A 12,581-nucleotide genomic window follows, 5' to 3' on the forward strand; every position below is an offset into this window, starting at 1 on the left:
AGTCAAATCAATGGACATGTGGTAACTCAATCTAAAAACTTCAATAGTACACTTTATGGCCCTGTTAGCCACCACAGTACTGTTTAAGGAATGCCTAACCACTTGACAGAGACTGTGGTATTGAGTTGTGTGTAGCACAAACTTAAGCCCATAGCAGGACTTTAAGGCAGCATTTGCCAGGTCTCTGTCATTTGTAAAACAACTTTAAAGTTGATGCCATGTCTGATAACTACATAACTTATTTAAATCAAATCAGTTTCTTGGTTCAAATTCATTTATAAAGTTAACCTATTATCCCAACCTGAAATTCAAAAGCAATATCATTTGCTACAGATGTAACTGCAAAAAGTAAAAAAACATGCACATTTAAACAAAAACACAGAATATAATTAATGGATCATATCCATTTGTACTGTAACTCCTTCTCTCTATATATATATATGTATCTGTGTATTTGTGTGTGTGTGTGTGTTTGTGTGTATGTCAGCTCACTTTTTCTTCACGGCAGTACTTTACTGTAAATATTAGATTATAATTTCTATTTTAGAAATAGATAAATACACCCAACGAATTTAAGTATTTTCCATCATCACACAGCCAGTATGTCAGAGCCAGGATTGAAACCAACGGCCATTACATGCCATAGCTTTTATGGAGACAGAGTAGGTAGGACCCAAGTAATTTTCCCTCAGCAGGTCCCTCTGGTTCATTTCACTTTTTTTCTACCTAATCCTTCCATCCAGTTCTACAACCTAGGAACCTCTCACGTATTTTGTGGAAAATTAGGATACTCCAAATTTAGACACATTTTTTCAATTGGACCACAGATTTTCAGTCCTGTGTTTGATCAGGTAAATATTTCTAAACTTCTGTAAGAGGGAGGAGTAATTGTTGTTTATAATCCCCTGCCATTCTATAAGCAGAGTAGATTTTGAATGTAATACTTTGTTGCAGAAGTGTTTTATTGAGGTGTAAGGGGCTCAGAGATGTAATGTAAAAACATACTGTAATTTATCACATTAACCAATTAATGCAGAAATAAGGTCCTATGATTTCAAGAGATGCACTGTGTTTGATGAAATTCTACATATATTCAAGTTTAGTATACTTAGCAAAACAGGAACAAAATGAAACTTCCTTATTTTGATAAAGTGTACCTATGAAAAAGCACAGTAAACATTATACTGAAATGTGAAAACTTTTCCATTTCTGATCAGGATAAAGACAGGGATATCCACTAGTAAATAGTATTGGAGGGTCCTGTCCAATGCCATAAATGAGAAGAAGAAATAAAAGGTATACTGTTCAAAATGCCAAAACCAGAACATTATTCAAAGATGATGTGATTGTGTTATTTTTCAAATCCGAAAGGATCAATAGATAAACTTCTGGAATTAATAAGCATATTTAGCAAAGTTGCTGGACAATAAGTCAGTTCACATTTTTTCTCTATATACAGTCTCAAATACTTAACAACTTGCAAAAAGATACAATTTTCAAAAACATCAAATACCTAGGAATACATTTAATAAAATTATGCAAGAATTCTTTGAAGGAAGTTGTAAAACTTTATTGAGAGATGGTTAACAGTCAAATTTCCAACATAGGGGCAGCGTACTTGGCTTCAGTCTACTTTTGTTTAAATCCGTGATTGCCCTTCACCTATAATAAAAAGAAAATCGAGGCAAATTACTTTGCAGAACTTTATTTAGATGACTATAGCTATACAAAGGACACTACACTTTTGATGGATTAAAGGCAGTCCCTAGGGGTGACCCTTTGGCTTACATCCAGTTAATCTCTGTATAGATATTGAAGGTAAACTTTTAGTCATATAAACAGCAATTTGAATCACATCAATTTTTAGTGCAATAAGGAAACAAGGAGACTGTTCCAGTTCAGTGCAAATTTAATCAAATTAAATTATTTAAAGGTAGGTATAGGTAGAAAGGGAAAAATAACATACTTTCAGTAATAATCCAGCCAAACATAAAACCTAAGGAAAAATATGTTTTCACGTGAAACAATATTTTGAATAAAAGATGTGCTTGGAACCAGCTAAGCAAAGTAAACAGAAAGACCATTATTGAATTTGTTTTGTCTCTATTGTGGAAAAATGCAAAAATATTTCTTCGGGATATTTTAGTCTTTATGTTGCTGTTTTAAGTAGGGTAAACATTTGTCTCCATTATCACCCATTCTCTTGTCTCTACACACTTAAAAGCATTTCCATTTGTACAAAGAAATTACATATCCACACTAGTTTTAAATCATTACCACTATAGATGACATCAAAATATAAACTGATGTTTACTATAATGTGTTTTGTGAAAAGCAGGCCTTTATGAAATATCTGAAAATTATTAGTTGTTGACTAAATGACTTATACTCAAAAGTGAGAAAATACTTTTGGATCTTAAAACGCAATATAAATTTTACCCAAATGGTTCCCATCTTTGATGGCATAATATGACAGTCACTGTGGTCTGAATTGCCATTCTAATAACTTTTGTATGTGAAGTCTGTTATTAAAACAGCAGTAAAGTTACCTCTATATTAAAAATATATAATATTGTAGAAAATAAAGACCCCATAATTTGCATCTTAATGGATAAGAAACCTACTTCTGGCATTTTAATGGGCTCTAGACTTGGTAGAATCTCCTCCTTGACATCAGGACCATCCCCAGGCTCATCCAGTCTTCAGCAGAGCCAGTTCCTGTTGATCAGCTTCCATAGCAGGCCCTTAAAAATAAAAAGGTCATTATATTATGAAGTAAAACCATGAAATATAAACAAGGAAATAATAGTCATTCCCTCATCATTATGAAATAAAAGCCTATATACTCGTATGGTAATAAATGTGATGCATAAGAATCCCAAGAGCATTAGCTTCAGGAGTCTGTTGCCGGAAAAAAGGAAAACAAGTTGTTCAAATATTACCCTTTCCTTCCTTACTCCAGGCTACCTCCAGAAATCTTAATTGTCCCTTTTGTACTAAGCTGTTATTGTACTTGTGTATTAAATCAGTGATTTGTTAGTGTCTTTCTGACTAGTTTATAAGTTTCAGACAGAAATTAGGTCTGTCATTCGCTCTGAGACTCCAAGCACTTTGTATATTACATGGCATGAGCAGGCACTAATAAATGTTGTGTGGGAAAAAGTCTTAAAAAATGAAAATATCAGCAAAATGGCAGGTTAGGTAGTCCCAAACTTTCATTCTCCCATAGAAACATAAATAAAATAACACACTGGCTGAACAAACTATATAGGAGCTCTATAATGCACTCAAAGGTTAACATACGAAAGCCCAATGAAGAAAAAGCCACTTTCAGAATGTTAGGAAAGTTTCCTGACATTTTTCCTTGTCTTCACTCCACATTTTCCCCAGAGTAGTAGCAAGAATTGTTTGAAATATTTTTCTAATGTTTCTTTCCTCTTGAATCCGGTGTGTCATAATGCATGATGTACAAATACAACTCCACCACCCATAGACCCACAAGGACTCTTATTCCCTCTCTTTTCACCTTGAGCCACAGGTGCTCCTTCACCTTCAATGTCCTGAGCAGATATAGTATCCTGATTCTCAGACGGTAGTTCCTCTAGTTGAGGTGGTTTATCACCGGGCTGCTGAGCCTAGGGGTGTGATTTTGTTCACAAATTTTAAAAGTCAATAATTTATGAATGTATATAATATATACATATATTTAATCATAAGTCTAAATATATTTTCCAACAGTAATACACACACACACACACACACACAATTATTTTCTTAATAAAATTGTTACTCTTCTCGCAGACACAAACTGTTTTAATCTACACTGAAATGGATGTGTGTAATCCATTATTGATAAGTATAGGACAACCGGTAGGAAGCTTAAGAGCACACCCATCCAGGCAAGAAGAGAATTTAATCGTCCTGGGTCAATGTTTCTTTCATGAGATTCCATTATCATTTTTTATCAATATGGAAGGCAATATGAATGTATATATACTAGTTCAACAACAATAAATAAATTGATTCTGGTAATAGAAAATATTAAATGTTGAAGCACTCACAACCAGAGGCCCAACAACCTGGGAAGACTCTCTTCTTCCTGCAGATTTGGATCTTCTTCTTACATGCCCATTCATATTTCTCACTGAAAAAGAAATATTATATTTTGAAAACTACACGTAAGAGGATAGCTATATATGAACACTATGACAAAATGCTTATTTGTATTTAATACCAAATAAGCCTTTGTTTATGTGTATGAGCAACAAACAGGCGTAGAAGTTACCTTAAGACACATGGTAAAAAATGGGGGCTTTCCTAATGAGGTTTCATTTCACAACTGGACTCATCACGAAAACACTAGAAAATTAGAACTTGAGTGAATACTGGTTTTGCAATACCCCCATTTACTATGCACATGCTCGCAACCCCCAAATAAACTTTTGTGGGTAAGCACAGACAGGTTCATTCTTTTACATAGTGCCTATGGCTGCTTTCTCAAAGAACGACTTGCCCACTTCTCCCTTGGCACCCTGTTCAGGGCACTACAAATCTCGGTACGCAGTCACAACCTCACAGTGGTCCGACTTCTAGGCCTTTCCTTTACCGTGTGCCCTGCCTCCTGCCTGGGGCCCCACTGCAGACTCCGGATTCTGTGCTCTGTCGTCAGTTTCAGGGCCACCAGGACCAAGATACCTCAAATAGCACACCTAAGACTCACCCCTCTTTCATCTGACCCACTGCCCTCCACCGCCCACCACCCTCCCTCTCCCACCAACAGTACGAGAGCCATGGCAGTCAGGACAGCTGTGAGGAGAATGTCAATGACCTCGAGGACCTTCCTCCACAGATGCTACAGATCACTCCATTCAACTCGCGGGAAGCCCGCTGGCTTCCCCTCACACTTACACCTAACTCCTGGGAGTACTGCTATGAGTACTGGCTGAGTTTCGCTGAGCGAGACCCTCTGCTGGCACAGCAATTGACACAGAAGATGGACGGCAAGGCGCATGCGTGTCAACGGACAAGCTTGCGCCACAAACGATGTGCACAAAAACGTGCATGCATAGCAGTGGGCATGTGCAGGGAGTAGGTCTTGTGTGGCACAGCCTGAGGATTTCCCACTGCTGCAGAGAGACCTGGAAGTTCAAGCCCTCCTAAGGCCCAAAATGGACTTCAAAAAACTTTTGTTTTTCCTACCAACCTTTCCTCCATGTCCAGTAACTTTGGGGAAGATCAGCCCCAGGCTACTCTTAGGGAAGGATGTGCCTTAGAAAAATCCACCGTGATAGAAATAAATATTAAGAATTTTAACACCTCTTTTAGACATGCTTTATTCAATAATTTCCTTTACTGCTTCTTGAGTTTTCTGTCATGCTTGCAATGAGCTTGCCCACTCCAATAGAATAGACACAATTAGTCTTTTTGGTTGCATTATTGTGTATTCAAACCCTTGATTGACCTGCACAAACTAGAGTTAGGGATTAACCATAATTTCTTGAACCCTCATTTCTCCCACAGATTTGAAATGGCTCTTCATTGTCCACATTCCCATTCATTCTGTAATTCACTCCTTTCAAATTTCTTCCATTTCACTCTTTGTCTATACATGTACCACTACCATCCTATTTTAATGGCTATAGTTTAATTATATTTGAAACACTAATACTCCCTCTCATTACTTCTATTCCCCTGGCTTTTCTAGCACTCTTGTCTTTCAGATGAACATTTTCATCTTATGCAAAATATTCCCGTTGTGATACTAACTGGTATTGCATATAACTTACAAGTTTACTTAGGGAAAAATGCCATTTTTAATGATTTTATATTAACCTCATGGAACAATTTTTTTAAATGAAGGATTTACAATATTACATTAGTTCCCAGTGTGCAATGCAGTGATTCAATATTTTTATAGATCATTTATGCTCATTTAATGTTATTACAAAATAATGTCTATATTTCCCTGTGCTGTGCAATAGATGTATGCTGCTCACTTATTTTATAAAAGGTAGATTGTCTCTTAATTCCCCACTCTATTTTGCCCCTCCCCCTCACCTCTCCTTATCAATAACCATTAGTTAGTTGTCTATATCTCTAAGTTGTTTTGGTTACACATATACATTCATTTCTATTATTTTTTAGATTCCACATATAACGGATATCATGCTTATCTTTCTCTATCTGATTTATTTCACTAAGCATAATAATCTCTAGGTCCATCCTCATTGCAGCAAATGGCAGTACTTCATTATTTTTTATGGTTGAGTAATATTCCATTGTATGTATTGAGATATACCACATCTTCTTTTCTTTTTTTTTTTTTTAAACATCTTTATTGGGGTATAATTGCTTTACAATGGAGTGTTAGTTTCTGCTTTATAACAAAGTGAATCAGTTATACATATACATATGTTCCCATATGTCTTCCCTCTTGCATCTCCCTCCCTCCCACGCTCCCTATCCCACCCCTCCAGGCTGTCCCAAAGCACCGAGCTAATATCCCTGTGCCTTGCGGCTGCTTCCCCCTAGCTATCTACCTTACTACGTTTGTTAGTGTGTATATGTCCATGACTCTATCTCGCCCTGTCAAAGCTCACCCTTCCCCCTCCCCATATCCTCAAGTCCATTCTCCAGTAGGTCTGCGTCTTTATTCCTGTCTTACCCCTAGGTTCTTCATGACATTTTTTTCCCTTAAATTCCATATATATGTGTTAGCATACGGTATTTGTCTTTTTCTTTCTGACTTACTTCACTCTGTATGACAGACTCTAGGTCTATCCATCTCATTACAAATAGCTCAATTTCATTTCTTTTTAAGGCTGAGTAATGTTCCATTGTGTATATGTGCCACATCTTCTTTATCCATTCATCCGATGATGGGCGCTTAGGTTGTTTCCATCTCCGGGCTATTGTAAATAGAGCTGCAATGAACATTTTGGTACATGACTCTTTTTGAATTTTGGTTTTCTCAGGGTATATGCCCAGTAGTGGGATTGCTGGGTCATATGGTAATTCTACTTGTAGTTTTTTAAGGAACCTCCATACTGTTCTCCATAGTGGCTGAACCAATTCACATTCCCACCAACAGTGCAAGAGTGTTCCCTTTTCTCCACACCCTCTCCAACATTTATCGTTTCTAGATTTTTTGATGATGGCCATTCTGACTGGTGTGAGATGATATCTCATTTTACTTTTGATTTGCATTTCTCTAATGATTAATGATGTTGAGCATTCTTTCATGTGTTTGTTGGCATTCTGTATATCTTCTTTGGAGAAATGTCTATTTAGGTCTTCTGCCCATTTTTGGATTGGGCTGTTTGTTTTTTTGTTATTGAGCTGCATGAGCTGCTTGTAAATTTTGGAGATTAATCCTTTGTCAGTTGCTTCATTTGCAAATGTTTTCTCCCATTCTGAGGGTTGTCTTTTGGTCTTGATTATGGTTTCCTTTGCTGTGCAAAAGCTTTGAAGTTTCATTAGGTCCCATTTGTTTATTTTTGTTTTTATTTCCATTACTCTAGGAGGTGGGTCAGAAAGGATCTTGCTGTGATTTATGTCATAGAGTGTTCTGCCTATGTTTTCCTCTAAGAGTTTGATAGTTTCTGGCCTTACATTTAGGTCTTTAATCCATTTTGAGCTTATTTTTGTGTATGGTGTTAGGGAGTGATCTAATCTCATACTTTTACATGTACCAGTCCAGTTTTCCCAGCACCATTTATTGAAGAAGCTGTCCTTTCTCCACTGTACATTCCTGCCTCCTTTATCAAAGATAAGGCGTACATACGTGCGTGGGTTTATCTCTGGGCTTTATATCATGTTCCATTGATCTATCTTTCTGTTTTTGTGCCAGTACCATACTGTCTTGATTACTGTAGCTTTGTAGTATAATCTGAAGTCAGGGAGCCTGATTCCTCCAGCTCCTTTTTTTGTTCTCAAGATTGCTTTGGATACTCGGGGTCTTTTGTGTTTCCATACAAATTGCGAAATTTTTTGTTCTAGTTCTGTGAAAAATGCCAGTGGCAGTTTGATAGGGATTGCATTGAATCTGTAGATGGCTTTGGGTAGTAGAGTCATTTTCACAATGTTGATTCTTCCCATCCAAGAACATGGTATATCTCTCCATCTATTTGTATCATCTTTAATTTCTTTCTTCAGTGTCTTATAATTTTCTGCATACAGGTCTTTCTTCTCCTTAGGTAGGTTTATTCCTAGATATTTTATTCTTTTTGTTGCAATGGTAAATGGGAGTGTTTTCTAGATTTCACTTTCAGATTTTTCATCATTAGTATATAGGAATGCCAGAGATTTCTGTGCATTAATTTTGTATCCTGCTACTTTACCAAATTCATTGATTAGCTCTAGTAGTTTTCTGGTAGCATCTTTAGGATTCTCTATGTATAGTATCATGTCATCTGCAAACAGTGACAGCTTTACTTCTTCTTTTCCGATTTGGATTGCTTTTATTTCCTTTTCTTCTCTGATTGCTATGGCTAAAACTTCCAAAACTATGTTGAATAAGAGTGGTGAGAGTGGGCAACCTTGTCTTGTTCCTGATCTTAGTGGAAATGCTTTCAGTTTTTCACCATTGAGGATGATGTTTGCTGTGGGCTTGTCATATATGGCCTTTATTATGCTGAGGAAAGTTCCCTCTATGCCTACTTTCTGCCGGGTTTTTATCATAAATGGGTGTTGAATTTTGTCGAAAGCTTTCTCTGCATCTATTGAGATGATCATATGGTTTTTCTCCTTCAATTTGTTAATATGGTTTATCACATTGATAGATTTGCGTATATTGAAGAATCCTTGCATTCCTGGAATAAACCCCACTTGATCATGGTGTATGATCCTTTTAATGTGCTGTTGGATTCTGTTTGCTAGTATTTTGTTGAGGATTTTTGCATCTATGTTCATCAGTGATATTGGCCTGTAGTTTTCTTTCTTTGTGACATCCTTGTCTGGTTTTGGTATCAAGGTGATGGTGGCCTCGTAGAAGGAATTTGGGAGTGTTCCTCCCTCTGCTATATTTTGGAAGAGTTCGAGAAGGATAGGTGTCAGCTCTTCTCTAAACGTTTGATAGAATTCACCTGTGAGGCCATCTGGTCCTGGGCTTTTGTTTGTTGGAAGATTTTTAATCACAGTTTCAATTTCAGTGCTTATGATTGGTCTGTTCATATTTTATATTTCTTCCTGATTCACTCTTGGCATGTTGTGCATTTCTAAGAATTTGTCCATTTCTTCCAGATTGTCCATTTTATTGCATAGAGTTGCTTGTAGTAATCTCTCATGATGATTTTTATTTCTGCAGTGTCAGTTGTTACTTCTCCTTTTTCATTTCTAATTCTATTGATTTGAGTCTGCTCCCTTTTTTTCTTGATAAGTCTGGCTAGTGGTTTATCTATTTTGTTTATATTCTCAAAGAACCAGCTTTTAGTTTTATTGATCTTTGCTATCGTTTCCTTCATTTCTTTTTCATTTATTTCTGAGTTGATTTTTATGATTTCTTTCCTTCTGCTAGCTTTGGGGTTTTTTTGTTCTTCTTTCTCTAATTGCTTGAGGTGCAAGGTTAGGTTGTTTATTCGAGATGTTTCCTGCTTCTTAAGGGGGGCTTGTATTGCTATAAACTTCCCCCTTAGAACTGCTTTTGCTCCATCCCATAGGTTTTGGGTCGTTGTGTCTCCATTGTCATTTGTTTCTAGGTATTTTTTTATTTCCTCTTTGATTTCTTCAGTGATCACTTCATTATTAAGTAGTGTATTGTTTAGCCTCCATGTGTTTGTATTTTTTACAGATCTTTTCCTGTAATTGATATCTAGTCTCATGGCGTTGTGGTCAGAAAAGATACTTGATACAATTTCAGTTTTCTTAAATTTACCAAGGCTTGATTTGTGACCCAAGATATGATCTATCCTGGAGAATGTTCCATGAGCACTTGAGAAAAACCTGGCAGTGGCGGGCTGCACAGGCTCCGCGGAAGAGGGGTGTGGAGAGTGACCTGTGCTCGCACACAGGCCCCTTGGTGGCGGCAGCAGCAGCCTTAGCGTCTCCCGCCTGTCTCTGGGGTCCGAGGTTTTAGCCGCGGCTCGCGCCCGCCTCTGGGGTTCGCGCTTTTAGCCGCGGCTCGCACCCGTCTCTGGAGTTCCTTTAAGCAGCACTCTTAAACCCCTCCTCTCGTGCACCAGGAAACAAAGAGGGAAGAAAAAGTCTCTTGCCTCTTCGGCAGGTGCAGGCTTTTCCCTGAACTCCCTCCCGGCTAGTTGTGGTGCACTAACCCCTTCAGGCTATGTTCAAGCCACCAACCCCAGTCCTCTCCCTGCTCTCAGTCCAAAACCGAAAGCCAAGCCTCAGCTCGCAGCCCCGCCCGCCCCGGTGGGTGAGCAGACAAGCCTCTCGGGTTGGTGAGTGCCGGTCGGCACCGATCGTCTGTGCTGGAATCTCCCTGCTTTGCCCTCCGCACCCGTCGCTGTGCACTACTCCGCGGTCCCGAAGCTCCCCCCTCCACCTCCCACAGTCTCCGCCCGCGGAGGGGCTTCCTAGTGTGTGGAAACTTTTTCTCCTTCACAGCTCCCTCCCACTGGTGCAGGTGCCGTCCTTATTCTTTTGTCTCTGTTTTTTCTTTTTTTCTTTTGCCCTACCCAGGTACGTGGGGAGTTTCTTGCCTTTTGGGAGGTCTGAGGTCTTCTGCCAGCTTTCAGTAGGTGTTCTGTAGGAGTTGTTCCACGTGTAGATGTATTTCTGGTCTATCTGTGGGGAGGAAGATGATCTCCGCGTCTTACTCTTCCGCCATCTTCAAGGTCCCCCCTGTTGGTAGATTTTTAATCACAGTTTCAGTTTCAGTGCTTGTGATTGGTCTGTTCATATTTTCTATTTCTTCCTGATTCAGTCCTTGTAGGTTGTGCATTTCTAAGAATTTGTCCATGTCTTCCAGGTTGTCCATTTTATTGGCATAGTGTTGCTTGTATTAATCTCTTATGATCTTTTGTATTTCTGGAGTGTCAGTTGTTACTTCTCCTTTTTCATTTCTAATTCTATTGATTTGAGTGTTCTCCATTTTTTCCTTGATGAGTCTGGCTAATGGTTTCTCAATATTGTTTATCTTCTCAAAGAACCAGCTTTTAGTTTTATTTATCTTTGGTATCATTTCCTTCGTTTCTTTTTCATTTATTTCTGATCTGATCTTTATGATTTCTTTCCTTCTGCTAACTTTTGGGTTTTTTTGTTCTTCTTCCTCTAATTGCTTTAGGTGCAAGTTTACATTCTTTATGCAAGATGTTTCCTGTTTCTTAAGGTAGGATTGTATTGCTGTAAACTTCCCTCTTACAACTGCTTTTGCTGCATCCCATAGGTTTTGGGTCTTCATGTGTCCATTGTCATTTGTTTCTAGGTATTTTTTTTAATTTCCTCATTGATTTCTTTGGTGATCACTTCGCTAATGAGTAGTGTATTGTTTAGCCTCCATGTGTTTGTAATTTTTAAAGATCTTTTCCTCTAATTGATATCTAGTCTCATAGCGTTGTGGTCAGAAAAGATACTTGATACAATTTCAATGTTAAATTAACCTAGGCTTGATTTGTGACCCATCATATGATCTGTACTGGATAATGTTCTATGAGCACTTGAGAAAAGTGTGTATTCTGTTATTTTTGGATGGAATGTCCTATAAATATGAATTAAGTCCGTGTTGTTTAATGTATCATTTAAAGCTTGTGTTTCCTTATTTATTTTCATTTTGGATGATCTGTCCATGAGTGAAAGTGGGGCGTTAAAGTCCCCTACTATGAATGTGTTACTGTCAATTTCCCCTTTTATGGCTGTTAGTATTTGCCTTATGTATTGAGGTCTTCCTATGTTGGGTTCATAAATATTTACAATTGTTATATCTTCTTCTTGTTTCACTCCCTTGATCATTATTTAGTGTCCTTTTTTGTCTCTTCTAATAGTCTTTAGTTTAAGGTCTATTTTGTCTGATATGAGAGTTGCTACTCCAGCTTTCTTTTGGTTTCCATTTGTGTGGAATATCTTTTTCCATACCCTTACTTTCAGTCTGTATGGGTCTCTATGTCCGAAGTGGGTCTCTTGTAGACAGAATATATATGGGTCTTGTTTTTGTATCCATTCAGCCAATCTGTGTCTTTTGGTGGGTGCATTTAATCCATTTGCATTTAAGGTAATTATCTATATGTATGTTCCTATTCCCATTTTCTTAGTTGTTTTGGGTTCGTTATTGCAGGTCTTTTCCTTGTTTTGTGTTTCTTGTCTAGAGAAATTCCTTTAGCATTTGTGGTAAAGCTGGTTTGGTGGTGCTGAACTCTCTTAGCTTTTGCTTGTCTGTAAAGATTTTAATTTCTCCATCAAATCTGAATGAGATCCTTGTTGGGTAGAGTAATCTTGGTTGCAGGTTTTTCTCCTTCATTACTTTAAATATGTCCTCCCAGTCCCTTCTGGCTTGCAGTGTTTCTGCTGAAAGTTCAGCTGTTAACTTTATGGGGATTCCCTTGTGTGTTATTTGTTGTTTTTCCCTTGCTGCTTGTAATATATTTTCTTTGTATTTAATTTTTGACAGTTTGATTAATATGTGTCTTGGC

At 37.8% G+C, this 12,581-nt stretch overlaps 1 protein-coding gene across 1 annotated transcript; it reads right to left on the minus strand.

Moving 5' to 3' along the window:
- Nucleotides 1-327: 327 nt before the first annotated feature.
- Nucleotides 328-4,136, minus strand: LOC116747084 (putative G antigen family E member 3). Its single transcript, XM_032618906.1, is given in 5 exon segments — nucleotides 328-339; nucleotides 2,625-2,700; nucleotides 2,702-2,744; nucleotides 3,527-3,635; nucleotides 4,062-4,136. Coding segments are annotated over 5 exon segments (315 nt in total).
- Between the last annotated feature and the right edge of the window lie 8,445 nt (nucleotides 4,137-12,581).

The sequence above is a fragment of the Phocoena sinus genome, chromosome X, assembly GCF_008692025.1.
Source record: "Phocoena sinus isolate mPhoSin1 chromosome X, mPhoSin1.pri, whole genome shotgun sequence".
NCBI classification, from domain to species: Eukaryota; Metazoa; Chordata; class Mammalia; order Artiodactyla; family Phocoenidae; genus Phocoena; species Phocoena sinus.